Source organism: Gracilinanus agilis, chromosome 1 (assembly GCF_016433145.1).
Source record: "Gracilinanus agilis isolate LMUSP501 chromosome 1, AgileGrace, whole genome shotgun sequence".
NCBI classification, from domain to species: domain Eukaryota; kingdom Metazoa; phylum Chordata; class Mammalia; order Didelphimorphia; family Didelphidae; genus Gracilinanus; species Gracilinanus agilis.
Window position 1 is genome coordinate 484691068 of NC_058130.1, and position 24066 is coordinate 484715133.

Consider the following 24066-nt stretch of genomic DNA (forward strand, 5'->3'; position numbering starts at 1 on the left):
GAGATAAAATAAGTTAGGCAGTCAGCAAGTAGAAAAATCTGTCAGTTCCATTTCTGTTGTAAAATTATTACCTTTAAGAAATAACTTTATAGGCTGTAGCTAATATATTCAGGAATATAAACACTTTTCCTTTGGATTACCCTTCTTAAAACAAATACTAAAAGTATCAAATGTCACTTGACCAAGAATAAAGCCAATCTGTCATACCAACAGAAGAGGCAGTGGACAATCAATTATAAAATATTTTAAATTATCAGTAACAAGCCATCTATATTAAACCTCGCTTTCAAATTATAACCAAAACAAAAGCACAACAATTCTGTAGTGTACCAAGTGTATATTTCAATTTACTGTATGCAATCTAACAACAAATTTGGTCATAATTTACCAGATATACATAAATGATTTAAGTAGTAAAAGAAGATTCAGTTTCAAGAGAATAAGTTCATACCTTGAGAAAAAAGTTAAAGTACATTAAGAATGAAAAGCCAGGTCCAGTTTCTATGCAGTAAGTGAGCTGTAGTCTAATAAAGCAGATTTAGGTGAATTTCAGATATATAGCTTTCTTTTTAATATATATATATATATTTATATATATAGACAGATCTACCAATTGTAAACTATGGTTTTTCTTTAAGGGGGATAAATGGGATGGAAAAATCTTTATACTATACTTACATATTCACAAAGCAGAACATTAACGCTTAAAATACTTTTTCATTCATATTATCTTTGCCCTACTAATTTCTACTTTGGACCCCACCAAAATTACACATTACTCATTTCAGTCTAGAACAATGAGAATAGGATGTATGCTTCAGATTAAAATCAAATCAAATCAAATCTAGCCATTTGTCAGGTATACAGTGATGCAGTAGCTACCAATGAAACAGATGAATAAGATGCATTTTTAATAACCATATAACTATAGTTTATCTCAGTTTCATCCAGCAGAAACATCGGTATCTAACATTAAACCATCATTCTACTGAAATAAGGGACAATGATAAAGCTTGTCTCTTAAAATACATATCAATTTTGATCAGATGGAGCACCAAAAGATTATGACAGATTATGTCTGCCAAAGCATACTTCAAAACTTTTCCACACAACTAGCATAATTTAGTTACCTGATATTATAAAATAGGAAAATAGTCATTTTATACTTAAAACAAAGCTGAAAATATGGTGACCTTCTTATTCTTATACAGTACTATCACACTGGCCTAGCTAAGTGTTACTGGTAAATGCTGTGCATATTAATATTGTGGCATATTAATCTATTATGTCAAAAGTTCTTGGTGTCCAATGATCAGTAATTCATTTGCCACTAGGCGACATCATGTTGATAAGTTTAACTTAATAATACAGTACCCTTTTTCCTATCCCTAAGAACCTTAAGTTGAAAGTACAGCAGAATAAATTTGGAAATAAGTTAATTTTTTTAAAAAAAGGATCCAATTTCAAATTCTCGTGCTCCCCAAGTGCCCCCAAACTGCAGAATGCTGAAATAGGCACAGATTATATGAATGTTACTAGTAGAAAGAATAAATATAGCAAAGTGTGGTTTTTTTTCCTCTTTAAAAAAGGTACTGAAAACTAAGTTAAAAATCAATCATTTACCATAATTCTAAAAACACTCAATGGCCCAGAAAATGTGAAAAAAAAAAAAAAAAAAAAGGAAGAAAACAATTTGTTGTGTTAATTTTAATGATGAAAAAGGGCACAGGAAGTAAAAATAACCTGATGTTTGACTTATACTGCATAACAAACTAACCAAATTGGACACGCAGGATAAATTATAAAACAAATCATGTGGCTTAATAATTCTATGACTCTCTATTAGAAATTTATGCCTTTTTATAGAGGACTGAGGTATATACACTGGCCAGACAGGAAGGGAAGTACAGGAGGGAGAAAGAAAGGGAGGTGGGAAGAGGGTAGCTAACAAACAGTGCCAAGGTAACAGATACCAAAAACTAGACGGACATGTCAGAAAACATCATATAGTAACCATTTATCAAATTAAACTAAAGCAGCAGGAGAAAGTTACTTATAATCAATCATTTTAGTGGTATTTGTCAACTTCATTGGAAAACAAAGTTAACTTCAGCAACATCATTCTATAGCTCATGAAGTAGTGAAGTTTTTGCAATTTAAACTGTCTGAAGGGGGGAAGGGAAAGGGGGAGTCAGTTAGCTCATTCCAATAAATAACCTCTCCAGTTCTTGTAAAGGGACACACAGGAACAAAGAGTTGGGAAACCATAATATCAATACCAAAAAGATTTTTTTAAAGTTATAAAGCAATTGAAATTGGACAACTGAAAAAAGTTGAACCACTGGGGGACTAGAGCCCCTCACAGAAAATCTGTATTACTTTTTCTTTTTAAAAAAATTCTTTTAAAAATAAAAAATAGAAACAAAACTCTACTAGCACAAACTAGCCTGAGTGGTTTGATGACAGTGTGATTGGGTTTGAGGAAGCTATTTTTGTACTTCCAATTTCCCCCCCATTCATGGTAACAAGTAACACATGAATGTAAAAACACTACAAGGACAGTTACTATGCTTTTAATGTGACTCAAATAGCTATTGTATATCCTATAAATAATAAAAAATATTTTTACTTTGATAACTGATTGGAGATGTGAGTACTCTGTATAATTCAACCAAAAGGTTGTTTGCTGTACAGTCCTGTGCAAATATAAAAATTTAGTAATATTTTTTGCTATAAGGCTTTGACCCTACAGTTTTCACAGCAACATAACTACCATCCAGCATGTACCATATTTTGCAAGCCTTCAGTTCAAGAAATTCAAATTGTCATTTCATATTATGTCCAACTGCAGCATCCTTGAGGAGTATGCTAGGTCAGTTAATCATCTAGTGACATACAAACATCCCCAGATTCGTCCCATCGGGATGGATCAGTCGGTTCTTCTCCATCATCAACCAATTCTTCATCAGCTTCGCCTGCTTCATTCTCCTCATACTCTTCGTCTCTAGTGAAATCTGTGTCCTGCACCTGGTCTACGCCTTCTTGACCTCCTGGTTGTGATTTATCTGTACATTCTACACATACTCCATAACGTCGAGATCCATGTCTTATTCCAACGCTGGCTGCTAACATGAATATCTTCTTACACACCATACATTTATATTTTTTATCCTTTTTATGCACCTGATTAAGAAAAAGTATAAAAAATAGGTTGAAGTACTGAATATTTAAATAGCTCAGAGAATTAATTATACAAATAAGATAGATAATTATCTCCATCCATGAGGTAGAGAAACAGGGAAAGAAAAAGGTATCTGATTCTATTGTAACATAGAATATTACATAAATTGATTCAATTCTTACTTCATTTAATATTTAAGATTACCTAAATAAATCTATGGCGGGTAATGGTTGTTAAATATTTCAAACCTTACAAATATATTAAATATAGTTAGATTTTCAAGTCAGTAGAAAAAGTTACTTACCAGGGAATGTCTTTTTACATGTTCTCTTCGAGTAAACAATTTCCCACAGATATCACAGCTAAATGATCTCACTCCCGTATGAATGAGCAAGTGTCTTTTTAGTGTTCGTCTGTATTTGGCTACATAGTTGCAATGAGGGCATTTTAACTTGTTCATGATTATAGATGATTCACCTTTAGGAAGAGAAAAAGACCAAATAGTCAGAGATGGTAAAGATTTATTAATACCAAAAAATTAATCAAGTTCCAAACTTCTTTCAAAATCTACTCCCCAAATTGCTACTAATGAGCAATATGAGCAGATCACTTTCCATTGCCCACTTTTGTTGATGTGCAATGTTTCTATAATGGAACAGTCCCAAAAGAAAGGAAAAGAGGCATATACTTATATTATACACATAGTGAGCAATCAGACCTTAAAAAAATAAAATCAAGCATTTGAGTATTATCTACTTGACTGCCCCATTGCTTCAATAAGGATTCTATAAATGACGGTCTCTCATCTGCCCATGTTGGATTTTGACATAGCCTCATTTTAAAGGATTAAGGGTAGGAGAAGGAAGAATGGAAGAATCCCCCAAAACTGATCACTAACGAGTATTTTCAATATTATATACGAGAAAACATACCTCTGTCAAAAATCAGCATTTGTCCAACAAAAGCTATTTTAAAAAGTGCCCTCATTGTGACCCATAAATTCTAAAATGAGTCATTAAATCATTTGTTAATTTTATAAGGGACTTTAGGCCAAAACAAAATGCCCTGCAAACTTTCAAGTACAAAAATTTGAATCCTTAACTATACAAACCCCATGATGAGGATTAATTAAGCTATTTTCCCCAGGAACTGAAATGGCACAGTATATCAGCCCTGATATACTGTTTCTCAGGTGGAGTATGAGACTGAACTATGAAGTATGAGAGGTGAGAACTATGGGCAATTCCTTTCATATGAAAAATTCCAGGGTCTGAAAATGTGGCTAAAATTCTTGGAAATACTGTTGGTTTACTTGCCATTTTCCCAGGTTTCTTGTTTGGGCCAAGATTCCGGCAACAATCCATATTTGAAATCATTTGAAGTACCCGGCAACAATCCATACTTGAAGTCATTTGAAGTACCCGGCAACAATCCATACTTGAAGTCATTTGAAGTACCCGGCAACAGTCCATACTTGAAGTCATTTGAAGGACCTATTACAAATTGAAAGCTTTTTAAATATCTTATTTGCAATAATATGTCTGATACCTAATTTGAGGTCAAGATAATCTGAGTTAAATATGGTGTACCACTAAACAAAGCAGCATATTATATCTCTTTTTTAAAGTCAAACTGAATTCTATTCTGCCAATTTTATTAATTCAGTGATTTTTATCTGTTAAGATTTTCTTCTCTTTGACTGTATTCATTTGAATATTTTTTTTGTGTATATTATTTACTTTGCTTCCAAAAAATTTTGTAAAAATTACTTTAATATGGATTTTGGAAAGTATGAGGCAGAGGAGAGGTATTAAAAGATAAGACTTATTTCATTCATCTAGGGAACTTCAAGTATGGAAACTTATCCTCAAATACTTTAGACTTGCCTGGGGTTCTGAGAATATGTGATCTTGCCCATCCATGGTCCCATAGCTAATATAAGGCAGGTAGGGTGGCACAGAGAACAAAGCTTCTGGCATCAGAAAGATTCCTCCTCTTTCTGAATTCAAATCTGGCCTCAGACACTTAAATAGCTCTGTGACACTGGACAAGTCATTTAACCCTACTTGCGTCTCTGTTTTCTCATCTGTAAAATGACCTAGAGAAAGAAGTGGCAAACCATACCAGTATCTTTTCCAAGAAAACCTCAAATTATTATTTTTTAAATCAGTTTAAAATTGCATACAATCTCTAATCAATCATATATTTTTGCAAGACCTAGACCTAGACTTGAGAAAAGAAACCTGGATTTTGAGGCCCACCTCTGCTATTTACTATACCATTTTGGGCAAGGTAAGATTTGCATATACTGATGCAAAGTGCAGAGAAGCGGAACCAACAAGGCAGCATACTCAATCATTTCAATGGCAATCAATCAAAAACTAAATGTTGTGACTTTATAGTAACCTTCCCTTTCACGGAAGCAGACCATATTAGGAAATTAAAGTAAAAAAAATGATATCAATACAAATTTTTAAAAATTGAATACAAATACTAGAGAAAGTCAACGTCCTTAGCAGTTAAAAATAAATTCCTTAGGAAAAAGAGCCAAAAATGGCAGAAAGAACCAGAAAGGAGAAGAACATTACTTTTGAAAATTTTACTTGTTTAATGTTGGTTAATTCTTCTGATTCTCTTGCTAAAGGCAAAATTAAATTTTCTGCTCAAAATTTTCTGTGTTTGAATTTTTATTGGTGGTTATTGAGTTTTTAATTTGAAAATTATTAATAACTTTCCTTTTGGAAGTAATAGTAATAAAAAATAGAAAATTTTTCTTGGCATATCAGGGTATTCTTCTAAAAATAAGGAACTGTTACAAGTTCCTTAATTTCTCCCTTCTTCCCTCGTTGTTACACTAACTTCCAGAAGTCATCTCAGTAATTGTATTGTTTATATAAGGAAAGATTCTATTTTGAGAATAAAGGAAGCAGAGCAAGTGAAGTTACCAAAAAAAAAAAAAAAAAAAAAAAAAAAAAAAATCAAGCATTTGACCAAAAGACTGGCATCAAGTACCTAAGCTGTATATAAAGTATGGAAACTCATTGCCAAGGACATCAAATGAAATATTTAAATTTTACTGGCATTACTGCTGTTTTCTTCACTTTTATTGTCTTGTCTCCTATAATTTGATCATAGAGCCCACTATATGCTTTGAAAGTCTTATGACACACACACACAAAAAAAAAACCAAATTGATAAGGCCCACAATCTACACTAGATTTAATTGCATCAGCATTTAGCAACTCTATAATAGTACTATACCTGTTTTCTAACAGCAAGCGTGACTTAGCAAAATCACATTTTACCTTGAAGTTATACCACAAAAGAAAAACCACAAGAATATGACAGAAACAAGAAAACAAATTTAGAACACAATACTTTGAGAAACCTTTGAAAAGGAAAGGAAAATATTAGGTAGCATACTAAAAAAATTTTTAAAGTGCAAATCAGGACTTACTACATACTAGAATTTGAAATGATGTTAAGCTGGAATTTTTCAATAAAGGAACTAGATTGTTCTGAGGAGATAATATATGATGAAAAATTCTAAATATAGAATCCTATCTTTCCACTCTATCATACTGCACTTAAGAGAAGGTATGTGCTAAGCATTAAGATGGCTAATCCCTCTTTAGGGTTACTTGGCTTGAAGGGAGAGGGAATTTTCCATTTCTTTATTTATTTGTTTTGCTTTTAAAAAGTCACTGTAAAGAAAGACTATCCTCACTCTAACAGTGGATAACTATAGATGTGCATAGCTATCAGCTTTAAGAATGATAACTTTGCTGACTTGAGCTAATAATAGAACAACAAAACCTGAAAAATTAGAATTTTTAGATGGCATTGTTAATTTGCTGCCTCTTATTTTTAAAAAGGGAGGGGGGCGAGTAGGTAACAATAAAATCCAGGATCTTGAAATCTCTCATACAATATGTGTAAGTTAGTTTAGTTCTGGAATATTCATGTTTCACAACTTTCGTCCAGGTAATAGACAAAAAATTGATGCTAAGCTATTTATAGTACCTTAAACTATTGACCTTTTAAAAATAATAATCTTACTGAGAAGTCCATAAGATCAAAGTGCCAAATTTGCAACTGAACATTCTCCCATGAGGAACTAAAGAATGAGTTCTAGAGGCTGACTACCTATGTAGTTCAATATCTGGTTAATCTGTTATTGTTTTTTTAAAAACCTTACTTTCTGTCTTAGAATTGCCTTAGAACTCTTGGTTCCAAGGCAATAAGGGCTAGGCAAATGGGGTTAAATAACCTGCTTAGGGTCACAAAGTTGGTATTTGAGGCCACATTTGAACCCAAGGACTTCCTATCTCTAGGCCTGGGAGTGTTGCTGTGCACCTACCCCCAGCCCCCCTACCCCCAAGACAATATATGTGTAGCAGTAATATATCTCAGGGCACCTATGTTCCATATACCTCAAAAGATTCATGATCATTTCTGTTTTTCAATATGGTTGTAGCACCATCATCCTTACATAGCACATACAAATAACTCTGTTTAAGAGAGGAGAGAATGGAGGGAGAAAGATGTTTCCTAAAAAAATAATTTATTAAAAAATATAAAAGTTCTAGATAAGATGGCTGGTTCAAATAGGAAGCAGAATAACTTCCTCATACCCACTCCAGGAAAATCTGGAAGCACAAAGGAGGTTGGATAATGATAAAAAAAAAAAAAATACAGTTACTTCTTCAATCCTACAACTACACTAAAAGTGCTCACACCAAGAGAAATAGGAAGGAGTACTTACTCCAAGATAACCTCCTATCCCTAGTGCAGGTTTTAGAGCTCTGGAGGCCACTCAGAGTAGAGACCCTGGAAATGTTGAGCAGCAGCAACAATCAATGCATAGTATAGTAAGCTTTCAAGATTCAATATTCTGCACCCCAAAGACTGGGAGTGGAGTGAGGGTGGCACAACTTACTAATCTTTGAGAATCGGAAATCAGTTCGGGAACCAGGCCAACATAAAACAGCCAACTACTTCATCCAAAAGGACAGGTTAGAGCAGATATGTCTGGCTCCCATATCCAATACTGGAGAGACCGAGTTAAAAAACAAACAAACAAAAAAACAAAAACAAAAACAAAAACAAAAACAAAAACAAAAACAAAAAAAAAAACACTGGCCATTATTAAAAGAAAATGAAGCAGCAAATCAAAAGGAGAGAATAACTTCTTACTAATAGAGGGAAATGGACTTTCCACAAGGCCTATATTAAGAAATAAAATTTAAAGTTTTAATTTACGCTTTTTAAAATGAAAAGCTTTAGAAGAATTGGAAGAAGTTAGATCAGAAAATTATGTAGTAAATTGCACTTCTTAAAAGTTAGACTAGACCAAGTAAAAATCAATGTGAGGCTGCACGAAATATTAGTATAAAATCAAAAGACTGAAAAAAGGGGGCAGCTGGGTAGCTCAGTGGATTGAGAGCCAGGCCTAGAGATGGGAGGTCCTAAGTTCAAATCTGACCTCAGACACTTCCCAGCTGTGTGATCCTGGGCAAGTCACTTGACCCCTGTTGCCTATTTAAAAAAAAAAAAAATTAAAAAGACAAAAATTTTAATTATATGTGTGTGTACACACACGTACACATACACATGCACCTCCCTGCCCCCACATCGTGGAAAACAGGTCAAGAAAAGATAATTTCATAATCAGACTAATTAAAAAAAACTTTTTTACAAAACCCAAAGCTCCCAAAATAAATACTACAATCATCCAGAAAGAAATAGTTCAAGTACCAAGGGATATAGGATCATATAAGAACTAGCAATTTCTACATGATTTTGGAATTCAGAATTCCAATTGGTATATATAACCAAGAATAACTTAGTATACTGAATACATAGCAGAAAATGTATCTTTAATAGAACACAGGACTTTCAAAGCATTCCTGATGGGAAAAAAAAAATCAGAACTAAGTCACCAATTTGAAATGTAAGAATTCAGAAAAGTCTATAAGGTAAATGTGAACAATTAAAGGGTATGTATTCTGGCATAGTGCTAACAGGGGGAGAAGAAACAAGTGTCCTTTTAATATCTTCAAAATAAAACTTCAGGAAATTAAGAAAAACAAAGCGGAGGTAGTAGAGTGGGAAAGTATATGTGTGTTTAATTCTGAGGTTAAAGACAGGAAAGATAGAAGGGTGTCAGAAGACATGGCTATTTCTCATAATGGGGGAACATGAAAAGAATATAAAGGGGTGTGGGCATCAGATGCACCTTATTTTTATCTGAAACACAGGAGGACAATACGCCTTACAGAATATGGAGTAGAAATATATGAAATAGGGAAATAAATATGGTGGGGTAAGGGGACGCAAATGGAAGGGAATAAGTTACAAACAACTTCATGATCATGAAGGGGATATTAAAAGAGGAAAAAAGATAAGATAGGAACTTAAGACAGCTAAGGAATGGCTGAACAAATAGTTTATGAGTCTATGGAAATATTATGCAGCAAAATCCTAGAAAGGATGAATCAATGCAGAGTGAAGTAGGCAGAAGCAACATGGCAATATATACAAAGATAACAATGTAAAGACTTAAGAACTCTGGCCAACATTGTGACCTATCATGTCTCCAGAGGATATGGAGTTTCAAACTTTTCCAGACTGGCTGGACCAATTTACCTCTGCATCAACAAACAATGCATTAATGTTCTTGTTGTCCCATAGTCTCTTCATATTGTTTTCCTTTTTGCCATCTTTGGCAATGACTATAAAATAGATTTCAGAGGACCAAGCTGCTAAAAGAATAGAAGAGTACGTGGTATGTGAGAATGTACAGAACGTACATGCCCACATATACATTTATTGCTTTGTCTACCTTGTCAAAACTTGAATATCAATAGAATTAGGGGTATTAAGCAGCTTTTTTTCTGCCCCCCCCCCAACTGGAGTAAAATTCCATGAAATTTGTTGGACTGAAAAGACTTCAGAGAAAGGAAGGGTTGAATGATGAAAGTATGAAACTGTAACCAGCTTCTTATAAGGACAATTTGATGGCCATTCCACCTGCTTATCAACTCTCCTTTTATCCAAGATATCAACTATCCATTCCTAGTTAGGACACCTGGGCTCCAGTGCAGGCCTTGCTATATTAACTGTAGTTATACTCTAGGCAAGTTACATTATCTCAGGGGCATGGTTTCCTTGTCTGCAAAATGAATTTAACAAACAGTATTTTTCTAAGATTCTGACTTTCATCTGACTTTTCATGATTCTATCTAAGTATTTCTGAAAATTATTGTCAAGGTTTTTATGTTTACCAGAAACAATTCTTTCTACCCAAAACAACCAACTTTATCCCCAAATCCTACTAGTTAGATAAGATAGGAATTGAAGAGGGTAAAGTTTTCAAACCAAAGGACAGTGGAGTTGCTTTGATCACTGACCAAAATTCTAACTATAGTATTAGAGGAATAGTTTGTGTGAAAGAGAGAAGTAGTAATCATAAAAAGAATAAAATAAAAGGGGGCAGTTGGGTGGCTCCGTGGATTAAGAGCCAGGCCTAGAGATGGGAAGTCCTGAATTCGAATCTGCTCTCAGACACTTTCTCGCTACGTGACCCTGGGTAAGCCACTTAGTTCCCATTGCCTAGCTCTTACCACTCTTCTGCCTTGGAACCAATACACAGTATTGATTCTAAGACAGAAGGCAAGGATTTAAAAAATAAAATAAAAAATAAGAGTTGAAAGGGAACTCAAGGGACTATATCTGAAAAAAAAAATCCCCCTTGAGGATCTCAAACAATAAGGAATATACAGCCAACTACATTTATGGGTAACTGTTAGGATAGTAATTCCTCAGGTCAAGCCTTAATCTGTGTCTGAAATTTCTATACATTTTACATAATTATTTTTGCTTGGCTCCCGATGGAATTTGGGGACAGGGTAGGGACATAATTCTACCACCTCCCTATGATAACTCTTCAAATATTTAAGATAAACATTCACTTTTTAAAATTCTGAGTTCCAAATTCTCTTTCCTTCTAGCTCCTCACCCACCCATTGCAAAGGCAAGCAATGATACCCATTATACATGAAATCACACAAAACATTACCATATCATCCATATGGCCAAAAAGAAAAAAATGGCAGGGGGCACGCACAACAAAAATAAATGAAAAAAATAGGCTTCAATTGGCACTGAAGAATTTACTCTCTGGAGGTAGATAAGATACCATTTTTTTTAACATGAATTCTTTGGAAATGTCATGGATCATTACATCATTCAAAGTAGCCAAATCTTTCACAGTTGATTATCATTACAGTGTTGCAGTTACTGTGTACTGATGTTCTCCTGGTTCTGCTCACTTCACTATGTATCAATTATGTATATAACTGATACCCATACTCACACTCCCCTAGGTCAGTGATGGGCAAACTTTTTAAAGAGGGGGCCAAATGAAAGGAAATGCTCGTGTCAGTCTGTTTCTAAGGCAACTCTTTCGAAGGTTCATTGTATTATATCCTACTTATTGTATTTGTCAGACTAGGAATAATGTCCTTGGCCGATAGAACATTTCAGGGGGCCGCATCTGGCCTGCGGCCAGTTTATCCATCACTGTCCTAGGTTTTTCTGAAACTGTTCCCTTCATCTTACAGTACAATAGTATTCCATTATAATCTTTTATAACTTGTTCAGCCATTTCCCAAATACCCTCAGTTTCCAAAATCTTTGCCACAACAAAAAGACCAGATAAAAGTATTTTTGTATACATAGATTCTTTCCCTTTTTTTGTTATCTTTGGGATACAGTTGGTGGTTTGCTAGATCTAAGGGTATGCAGTTTTATAGAATTTGGGGCATAGTTTCAAAATGTTCTCCAGAATGGTTGGACAAGTTTATAATTCTGCCAATAGTAACAGTGCCTTATTTTTCCTATACTCCTATCATCATGTCATTTTCCTTTTCTGTCATGTTAGCCAATCTTATAGTTGTGAAGTGGTATCTTAAGAGTTGTTTTAATTTGCATTTCTCTAATCAGAGTATTTTTATTGACAGCTCTAATTTCTTCTGATATTCCCAACTATTTGTCTGCTTTTATTTTAAATGGATCTGATCTTTCTAGCACTCTTCTTCTAGTTTGGTTTTGTTGGCAATAATATATAAAAATGTTAATAATTAATATGGGTAATCCCTTAATATACTTGAGAATATGACTATCATATCCTTCCTTGCTTTCACCTACTGGCTAAATTGTCCCTCAACTTCAATTGATCTTCCAAACTTCCAAAAACTTCCAAAAGTCCCCTGCATATTCACTGAGGCTTAGGCATAATGCCCCCTAAGACACCAATAGTTGTTTTGTTTTCATGCTGCAGATGACTTATACTGAAATTGAAGTTTATTAAAAATCTTCCAAATACTTTTCAGATCAATTATTATTGGTATTTCTTGAATTGTGTACTTGTAAATTTACTTTTTTGTAACACTTTAGAATCTTGGGCCAAATCTAAGATAAAAGTAGACTGCTGAGATCTTTTTTTGCAGCCTGCCAGCTAATATTTGAGCTAATCCTTTGAGTACTATGTCAGTTTAAGATTTGATAAGTATGCCATCTGTGCCTTTATTCAAAGTCAATGATAAAAAAGGTTAAATAACACAGGCCACACCAAACTGAATATCAAACTGATTCTTGGCTATTCAACTAGTTTTAAATCCGCTCCAAAATCTAATCCATATACCTGTTTTTCCTATAAAATTAGCTTAAAAAACTATCAAATGCTTTGCAAAAAATCAAAAACAAATGTATTGATACTGTTTTCCCCAATTTGTCTAGTAACATAGTCAAAAAACAAAGAAAAGGAGGTTAATATGGCATCTCATGAGCTTTTTGGAAACATGCTACTTTTTAGGTCTTCAGATTTAAAACTGTAAGAGAGTTTAAGAGGTTCTATATTTCATCCTTGTCAGGAAGAAACAGAGGCCCAAGGTTAAGTAACCTGCCCATGGTCATACAGGCGGCAAGTAGCTAAACTGGAACCCTATAACAGTTAACATTTATTCTAAGGTTTGCAAAATGTTTTAAATATATTATCTTATTTGATCCTCAGAATCAACTTGTGAAGTAGGTGCTATTATCACTCTTATTTTACACATAAACTATTGCTGGCAAATTAAGATCACTTGTTCAAGGATTACATAGCTAGTGTTTAAGAGAATTTTGATCCAGGTCATTCTTATTCCATGTCCATCACTAATGGACTATTATTAATTAACATTATTAATTAACTATATTGACATATGACATAACCTATGTGTTGATTTGACCAGTCAGTCCCCTCAAATGGAAAACATCCCAGTATAAACTTAGAATGATCAAATTTTTAAATACAACTCTGCCTCACTGTTATCCTTAAAAAACATCAAAGTGGCACACAAGATTTGGGCAGTAGAGTTTAACAAATAACTCATTTGAAATGTTTTGGGAGAAGAGCTTCTTGGAAAGGCTTTAACTGCAAAAGTAGGAAGGTATGTACCGAACACTTTGCACTTACCTTGTCAAACTCCTAATGACCCTATTAAGATAGCAACTTAGAAAGGACTGACAATTTAAAGGAGGAACCAAGTAGGAAGCTCAGACCCTATATTTGTCTAATGAAAGGAGAAAGTATTAGGAGATATGATCCTTTATTAGGAGAGACTTTGATAATCCATCAATGAGCTACCTCAATTAAGTACCTACAGGCTCTGTGCTAAGTACTGGGGATACAAAAAAGACACAAAAGACAGTCCCTGTCCTCAAGGAGCTCACAATCCAAAAGAGGAGACAGAATGCACATAAATACGAACTATCTAGGATAAATAGAAAATAATTTTAAAAGGCACTAAAATTAAGAGGGTTCCTGTAGAAGGTGGGATTTTAATTAGGGCTTAAAGAAAGCCAAGGAGGCAAGACAGCAGTTATGGAGGAGTTCCGGCCATAAATAAGAGAAGAGTTAGGAGAAAATGCCTGAGGTCAAGAGATGAGACTCTGGTTCCTGGAAGAGCCAGGAGGCCAATGTCACTGGATCAAAGAATACTTGTTAGGAAGTAAGGTCAAAGGCTGGAGGAGGGGGAAAGGGGAGGGGGGAGGGGAGAATGTAAGACTGAAGGGCTTTGAATGCCAAATAAAGCACTGTGCATTTGCTCCTGGAGGCAAAAGGAAGCCACAGAAGTTTATTGAGTGGGGACGTGTATGTGGGAGAGGTGTTGACATGATTGGACCTGTGCTTTAGGAAAATCACTTCAGTGGTAGAATGAAGGATGGATTTGACTAGAGAAGAGACTAGAGGCAGAGGGCGACCCACCATCAGACTATTTCAATAATCCAGGCTTGAATGAAGGTTAGAGTAGTGGCAATGTCAAAGGAGAGAAGGGAGAGTAAAGTTATAAGTCTTACAGTACTAGGAAGATGATATTGCCCATTATAGTAAGATGAACATAGTAGTGAACCCAATAAAAAAAATTTCTCAGAAAATAAGAAACCATAGTACTGTTAAGAGAAAAAAAAACTGAAGAAAAGAAATGAGAGGATTTAGAGGCTATAATTTTTAACAGTCTTGTCATATTTTAGAAGAAATACCTTTTCAATATCAATTCCTATATCTAATCAAACATAAGAGTAATGTACTTACATTTCTGCCTCTGAACAAATGGCAATATCCACTGTATTTCTGGGCCTTTGAGGCCTGGTTAGGAAGACAGGTACATAGCCAATCTCCAGATCAAATGAAAATTAAAAGGAAGCCCATAAAGCAAAGATAGCATAAGATAATTCTTCCTTCTTCATAAAAATAAAAGGTTAACTCTTTTTTTTTTTTAAAACCCTTGTACTTCGGTGTATTGTCTCATAGGTGGAAGATTGGTAAGGGTGGGCTATGGGGGGTCAAGTGACTTGCCCAGGGTCACACAGCTGGGAAGTGGCTGAGGCCGGGTTTGAACCTAGGACCTTCTGTCTCTAGGCCTGACTCTCACTCCACTGAGCTACCCAGCTGCCCCAAAAGGTTAACTCTTAAAGGAAGATGTGTGGCATTCTCAAAGTGTATTAAGTTGCTATTTTGCAATGAGAGTATAACATCTATACATTAACAATATTTTTATGGTAATATTCATATCAAACACAAAAACTAGGGATGTTCATATATAAAAGATACTTCTCATCCTGTAGATCTGGTAAAATCAAAACTGGTGAAATGACTTGATATCAAATCTAAGATGTCTGCCTTGAAATATCTTATTTCATAGTTTTAATTTCCTTACACTCCCATTAAACTTTGAGTCAGAACAGGGAGAATATTAAGATTGATTTTGTTACTTTATTTTAAAGTATGTACTATCAAAAAGATTTAAAATGAACTTTCCTATCAAAGAACTTGTGTGTCTTTCCAGCTGCTATGCCCTTTCTCCAGGAAATACAATTAAATACCAGACTGTGAACATTATAATCATACTTTCTCATCTCTTTCAATCTCTGCATGCTTTTACTCTCAAAACAAAGATTTTATCCTCATTCATTAATCTCAATTCATGCCTTGATATTCTAAATTTTGTTTTTCAGATAGTATAGAGTGATAGGACAAGAGAAATTATCCACCACAGTAAAATATAAATTTAAAAAAAAAAAACACCATTTGCTAATTTGACTAGCTTTTTTTACTTAATCCACTGTGTCTTCTCAGAAAGGTAAATGGTAAACCCACAGAATTTCATTCACACAGCACATTCACTCAGGCAAGAAAAAGTGGGGAAAAATTAGAATGTTTCACCTCAAACACCCATCATCATTGTTGAACAAGTGAAATCATGTTTTCTAGATTAAGAACTGAACATATGCTACAAAATATCCTCTTAGTCCTGAATACTCAACAACTTAAATCAGAATTGTAATTTCCACCTGCAGACAGATCTACTGATCTCTCAAACTATGTTTCTGAGAATGTTATTTCTTCCTGGTGTAACCACTTTGGATAAAACTCAAATTAAGATGTTTTAATGTTTACATAAATGCCCCTAGTAGTACAAGAAATAAAGATTATCTAAAGCAATAAGATTTTTGAAAAACCAGAATATTTTATGAGAATGAAATATGAAAGACAGGAAATTCTACACTGGAGGGGAAAACTTGTGAAAACAATTGGAGAATGCTATATTGCTGGAAAACTTATGATTATTTGATGTCAGCATGATGAGGGGGCAACTGGGTGGCTCAGTAGATTGAGAGCCAGGCCTAGAGACCTAGGTTCAAATCTGACCTCAGCCACTCCCTTGCTGTGTGACCCTGGGCAAGTCACTTGACCCCCATTGCCTACCCTTACCACTCTTCTGTATTGGAACCAATACACAGTATTGACTCCAAAATTTTCTAACTGTACTGGCCACAGCTAATCAGCTATATTATAATATTCTTCACAATTTGTGGTCAAGAGACAAACAACTCTTCAAGTCAGGTTTCTAATCTTAAGTCTTGATTTTTCCCATGTGTAAGATTAATAATAAGCCGGATGGTCTTGAAACCACCATGACAGTGTCCCCTCTTTAAGGATAAACTGAAGTTTTTAGAATCTATGCATGGAAACCATTGTTATAAGATTAGGTCTGATGGTTTTGACTGCCATCACCATGGTCACCCCCCTTCAGAGAGACTAAGCTTATAGAACATACTAATGGAAAAATACTGACAATAATATTTTTCTAAGGTTAGCACAGCTGTGTGCCCAAAATATTTTGTCTACCATCAGGCTGTTTTTCTCCCTGAAATGCAAACCCCTTTAATATTCTGTCCATTATCAGCTTTTCTCCCTGATAAACCCCCAAAATAACATTTTGCTCTGACTCCTGATGTGCAAGTTTGTCAGTTCCAGGGGGACCCCCCCCAAATCAGAGTATAAGAACCTTGCTCTCAGAAGGGAACTTTGGAGCACATCCTCCCTTCTAGTAGTGAGAGCACATCTTTCCACTGGAGCATACTGTTCTTGCCAAATGGATCCCTGTGTTTCTGAGTTTCCCAATGCAGCACTATCCTTTAACATGAGTCATGCTCTATGTAAGTGTCTGGTTTGTATATTAGGGTCCCCCCCTTCACTTACTCCCTTACACCTCCTTCCCTATTTGCCAATAAAGCTTCAAAATGAACTGACTCACTGTTTTCCTTGTTGTTCTCAACATCCAAACTTACTAAGAGGTTGTCTTCTCTGGCCATCTCTGGCTTACAGGCCTCTGCTTAGACATAAAACTAGGTATCTGGACAAGGATTCAGCCTATTGTTGGTTACCTCTATAACGTGAGTGAATGGTGTTATAAATCTAGTCATAGAAAGTAAGCATCAACAGAACACTAAATCCTCCCAGGAAGGGGGCTCTTAATGCCAGAGGATTTTCACCAAGCATCACGATTAGTCAGCTCACCTAACCTCTCAGAACCTCAGCACCTTCATTTGCAAAATAAGGTTTCTACTGCTGTATCGTAAGAATTGTTAGAATGTGAAGCAACTTAAAAAAAATAGATACAAATAAAACACAAAATAAAAAAAAAACCCCAAGGACAAACACAAACCATAAATGCTCTAAATTTTACAAAATACTTTCCATTTCTCACAACAACCCTATGTTAAGGAGGTACTGAAAATACTACCCTCTTGATTTTCCATACAAAGCTTGGTTTCATATCAGCCATGCAAAATACCTCAGTAATAAATACAAGAGATACAATAAATAAAATGCAATAAGAAATATAGGTTTTTAAAAAGTGACTACAGGCAAATTCTGCCATAAGTTACCATGCTATGCAAAAATCACCTAATAAAAACCACAGAACAAAATAGGGAAAATGGGATTGGGAGCAAAATGCCCAAAAAATTTGTCAGTAACACATAAAGAGCAATCTAATAAAAATATGATCACATAGTTTACACATTAAATGGTTAGGAAATATAAAACTACAATAAAGAGTAACGCATTCTGAGGTTATTCTTCTGCCTGCAGTACCAAGTTGGGAAAGCCTCGACTCCAGATTATGGCACAGAAGAGAGTAGGAGTGGAAGTGGGAAGGAACAACCTTTCTCAGCTCCAACTGTTGCAGCAGAAAATATACAATAAAAATGGCATTTATATCTTGACAAAATCCTAGTTTGCCTATTGAAACGGGGAGTTGAAAGTATTGCAGTTTGTAAATTATCAAGTAGTGCAGTTTCTTGATTCTTACTGAGTTACATGTGATGTTTCAGCATGCCTATTGTGATTCATTCCTTTCACTGGAGGTCAGAGGTAAAAAGTATCTATTTCTATTAATTCATTTCTAAACAAGAAATTTAATTGTGACATAAGAGAGCTTTGACAGTACTGCAAATCATTCAGAACTTTCTCTGTAAGCCTACTATCAGAGCCACTTCCAAGCAGAGATTAATATGCAAAGTTGTACAAATCACTTATCTCTGAATTCTCCCCAGTCCACAACACGAACAATTTTGAACTGTACTGCTAAACCCCAGTTATTTTTTTTTTTTTAATTTTTGTTATAAAGAATGGCTCACTTGGGAGGAAAGGAGAAAGAATACATTTAGGATTGAATGTGACAAAGTGTCAGTAAAAAAGATATCCTTAAATTATAAAAGGATTTGATTTTCTGCAGCATAGCTTAAAATATAAAAATTGAGGGGTTTTGCCAAAAGATGGAATGCACCCGATCAGTAAAAACATTTTTGCATAGCGTCTTGCTATTTTGAACCAAGTTTCTAATCTGAAAATGAAGAAAATTGCCCATATCTGCTAAGATAGATATGACAGAGATTATAGATAAAACATAGGAAGAATACTTTTTACAGAACTTAATATGGTAGCTTATGAGTTAACAGAAAGAAATTTATAAGGAGGCATTAGCTGGGATGCAAAAACCAGAAAGGGGGGGGGGGGGGAAATTATATATATGATAGATTTTCAATTCAAAAATATTAGATTCAAATGTGATTTGAAAATATAGTTTAAAATGTTAGCCAAGAAGCTAATGAAATACTGACCAAGTTTTTATTCACTATGACCGGGTTAATACCAGGAATCCAGATATAGTTCTATGTAAGGAAAACTATTTAAAGCTAATTGACTGTATTAAAACAAAATCAATTATAATTATATCAATACAGCGAACCTCCATAAAAACACAACATGCATTTATATTAATTTTTTAAAAATAACCCGTAACTTCTCTATTAGCATTTATTTTAAGACAGAAGAATGGCAAGTGCTAGACAATTGAGGTTAAATGACTGGCCTAGGGTCACAAAGCTAGGAAGTATCTGAGGCCAAATTTGAACCCAGGTCCTCCTGGTCTCCAGGACTGCTGCATTATCCTCTGGTCCTCATATTAATTATTAAAAGCAAGGGAACAAATAGATTTACTTAATATGACTAGCGGCATTAGCTAAAATCAAAACTGAAATCATAACTGAAAAAAATTAGAAGTATTTCCAAAAAGGTCAGAGATAGTACAAGGATGTCACTTGTTATCCCAGAGGTACAACAAAAGAAAGCTCTTGGAAAAACTTCAAAACAAACAAACAAAAAACCTGCTGGAACTCTCCATCAAACCAAACTACACAAACCAAAAATACAGCCAAACAATTTGGGACTTCTATAAGTATCATAGCAGTCTACTTCAAAAGATTCAGAAAAAGTATTGCTAGAACCTATTCATTTAAAATTTTACAAAGAAGAAAAAGGTAATCTATATAGCTACTCAGTTCTTATTTTTTCCCTTCACTTATAAGAATTATCTCTGAACTGGAAAAATCCTAAGCTAAATGAGGACATGGTCTCACCTAGATGGTTTTAATGAGTTTAATTCTACAGGCCTGCCCAAAAAACTTCATCCAAGAGTACTGGAAAAAAACCAACCGTGTGTGTGTGTGTGTGTGTGTGTGTGTGTGTGTGTGTGTGTGTGTGTGTGTGTGTGTGTGTGTGTGTGTGTATACCGTGCCCCCCCCCCCAAGTGGGGCCACTGTATTTTTTTAATTTTAAACCCTTAACTTCTGTGTATTGACTTATAGGTGGAAGATTGGTAAGGGTAGGCAATGGGGGTCAAGTGACTTGCCCAGGGACACAGAGCTGGGAAGTGTCTGAGGCCAGATTTGAACCTAGCACCCTCCTGTCTCTAGCCTATCAGTTATCTTTTAAGACCAGAACAAATCACACTTTTGGGAAACAATATACTGACCCAATTTTCTTAAAACGGGGGGAAAAAGGGAAAGAAAGGGAGGGAGAAAGAAGGGAAAGAGGAGCCAATATACATGCTAGTCAGCATGGTGGTACAGAAAAGTTTGTAGATATTTACAAAAGAAAGCTTGTAACTTCTTATGTAAGCTTCTGAGTATTTATTTAGCTATGGTGCAATGAAATTCCACATCTTTAAACAACAAAAGAAATAATAATTTTTAAAAATAATCAGGTATAAATAATATCTACAATCTTTTTTTCCCAAAAGACATGTTCCAAGACAGCTCAAAAACACCTTGACCAAAAAGCTCTGCCTCCACCAACAACAACTACAAAATAATTTCCAACTAAGTTCAAGTACACCCTGGAATAGCCAGAACCCCGGTAACATATATTATTATTGCCTTGGTCTAGTTGAAGTGAGGTTCTCCCATTTATTTATCTTCAATGAATGGCTTATTGGGCAACCTTGGGTTAATCTAGCCACATCCTTCAGCCTATATCTCATCTGTAAAATAGAACAATCCATGGGGCAGCTGGGTAGCTCAGTGGAGTGAGAGCCAGGCCTAGAGACAGGAGGTCCTAGGTTCAAATCCGGCCTCAGCCACTTCCCAGCTGTGTGACCCTGGGCAAGTCACTTGACCCCCATTGCCTACCCTTACCAATCTTCCATCAGGGAACTAATACACAGAAGTTAAGGGTTTAAAAAAAAAAATAGAACAATCCATTATGTTGAAAAGAAGCTAGAGGATTTAAAGAATTTGATCATCACTCCTCTGAAATTATGCATAAGTGTATCATATTCTTATTTTGCCTTAAATAAGTACCTTTCTGCTTTTGAAAATAATGTGAGCTCCTTTGAGGGCAGAAACCATGTTTTTGTCTTGTTTTGTATCCCCAGTACTCAGCAAAGTACCTTGGCTATGTTCTGCCTTAAGTGGCAGATAGTTGCTTTAAATCTATTTTATTCTAGGGAGCATTTGGGGGGATGGGGGTGGGATCACTTTATTTTAATTTTGTTTTTCCCCAATTCCTCAATTACATAATTGTTTCCAACATTTTAAAAAAGAATTCAGAATTGAATTCTTTCCCTTCCTCCCCAGATGGTAAACAATTTCTCATAGATTTTATATGTACAATCATATATGCAAAACAATTCCCATATAAATCCTTTTGTGGAAGGAAACTTGAACAAAAAAAAAAATTTAAGAAACTGAAAAGTTTCCTTTGGTCTGGATTCAGACTACCAGTTCTTCTCTGGAAACAGATGGCATTTTTTATCTGAGTCCTCCTGGGATTATTTTGGATCACTGTATTGCTAAGAATAATAAGTTATTCACAGATGTTTATTGTACAGTATATTCCTGTCACTGTGTAGACTGGTTCTGCTTACTTCTTTCTGCTTCAGTTTGTTTAAGTCTTTCCAGGTTTTTCCTGGGATCCTTGCTTATAGCAAAATATGATCATATACTATAACTTACTTAGCCATTCCCCAATTGATAGTTATCCCCTCACTTTCCAATTCTTTGCTTAAGAACTTTCTAATCGCTTAACATAATCATGCAAGTTACAGTACTTGTTTAAGTGTAAGAAACTAACAAGAATTTAACCAATCAGCACCTGCATTCCAACAACCCAGTACAAAAAGAATTTATGTTCTCATTCTATTATGATATAGTGGAGCTTTACATTAATTACATTTGTACTTATGCATATAGCCTTCTCTATTTAAAGTAGTATAGTACTTCATCACAGCATGGAATTGATCCTGGATTCTTGAAGGGTGAATGTGGCAAGCTCTAGCAAGTTTTTCCAAGCTAGGAAAACACACACACATGCATGCATACTTTCAAACAAAATATTTTTTCCTAGTATGATTTATGTTTTAAAAATCATTCTTATCTAATTTGGCACTTCATTTCATTAAAAATTTCCATAAAGCATATAATTTTCCTACACAACAACTGCCTCTGCACATACCTTCTCTCCCATAAATTTACATATTTAGCTTAAAAATATATATATATGTATATGCATACATATACATACGCACACGCGTGTGCGCACACACACACACGGAGGGTCTGGACTTCTGATTCCATTGATTTTAGGGCACATCTGAAAAAATCCCCTCCAACAATGCAGATCAGAAATTTCTCTGCAAATATAGTCTTTAAAAAGAGTTTCTTAGGGTAGGGGGGGGGGGGGTTAAATGACATGTCTCAGGTCACAGCCAGAATGTGTCATGGGCAAGACTTGAACTGGTGGGTTACCTGACTGCTAAACAACACAACACTATCTGATAAATCAAATTGTCTCTGTAAATAAAGTTTACTTGCATCTAAAACAGCATGAAATTCAGAATGCTTTTAATCACATAACAGAATTGTTTTAGTTTTAGTCATTTGTTCAATATAGAAATTAAACAGATAAATATAGCAATTGATTCTTTATAGTAAAATGTTATACTGTTATCTGCAAATACATCCCTAAGTGAGTTTTAGTTATTATAAAGATGACTGATACAAATAAGGTAAAATCTCAAAGTCATAAATGACATATATAAAAACAAAGTTAATCCACCTCTCTCCTCTTTAATATGTAAAGATTTATTCTCCAGATCCTTTAATGTCACCTTCAAAGTTCCAACTGCTCCTAGTACCTACCAGCATCACCTCCATCTTGACTTGAATTAGCTTCAGCCAGCAAACCTGAATTCATGTTCCGATCGCAGTCCGGCCCTGAAAGCAGAGCACCATCCAAATCTGAAAAGGATACACAAAAAAAGTTATTCACAAAGCATTTCTCTTCTTTTTAAATTTCGTTTGCATTTTAATAGTATATTTACTTTGTACTCAACAGGGAGAAAGGATCTTTCATCACAGCCGAGGAACCCCAACTGACATAAATGGAACAATCAACGATTAAAGATTATTAAATTCATAGATTTAAACTGCAATTAATGTTGACAGGAAAGAAAAAAGCATAAGAGGTAGAATGTTCAGAAGTGTTTATAGATAATACAAGACCAGATCTGGGCATTAAATTATGGGTGAGATTTTTCAAAGCAATCTATTTTGAATCCTATGAGGGAAGGCATACAGGAGGCTCTGACAAGACTGGAGGGTGCTGTTGGGGAATATTACTGTGTATGGTTGAAAAGGCAGATTGGCTCTGAAAACTAGACAAAATTTAGAACTAATGTGGCAAGAAGTAATGAAATGTTAAAACAAAATTCAAAATTATCTTTTTAATGTGCAATATTGCCCAGTGAATGTATAAGAATCCAAAATTATCCATACAAGAAAACTATCCTTCTTTCAAGTTTGAGTAGTCACAAAAAAAACCCTATAATGTATAACTTTTTAACTAATTTTGGGTTTCTTCTGGAAAGGATTATTTAAAAAAAAAAAAAAAAGCCCTCACTTAGAATCAATACTAAGTATTGGTTCCAAGGCAGACAAATGGTAAAAGTCAGACAATGGGGGTTAAGTGACTTGCCCAGGTATAGTCTGAGGTCACATTTGAACCCAGATCCTTTTATCTTGGGGCCTGGCTCTTAATTCACTGAGCCACTTAGCTGCTCCTGAAAGGACTTCCTACATTTGGGAAGCAAGAAGATAAGGTGTGTTTAAAAAAAAAAATATATATATACATATATATATATTATCTAATCCTC

General features: G+C 34.8%; 1 protein-coding gene across 1 annotated transcript in view; it reads right to left on the reverse strand.

Moving 5' to 3' along the window:
* Positions 1 to 2666: 2666 nt before the first annotated feature.
* ZBTB10 (zinc finger and BTB domain containing 10) overlaps positions 2667 to 24066 on the reverse strand; it is a 128063-nt gene continuing 106663 nt past the window's right edge. Inside the window, exons 3-6 of the mRNA XM_044682447.1 lie at positions 23054 to 23152; positions 4498 to 4674; positions 3486 to 3658; positions 2667 to 3183 (exon numbers count right to left, since the gene is read on the reverse strand). Coding sequence (XP_044538382.1) covers positions 2878 to 3183; positions 3486 to 3658; positions 4498 to 4674; positions 23054 to 23152 — 755 coding nt within the window. The 3' untranslated portion in view covers positions 2667 to 2877. The remainder of the gene's footprint in view (positions 3184 to 3485; positions 3659 to 4497; positions 4675 to 23053; positions 23153 to 24066) is intronic.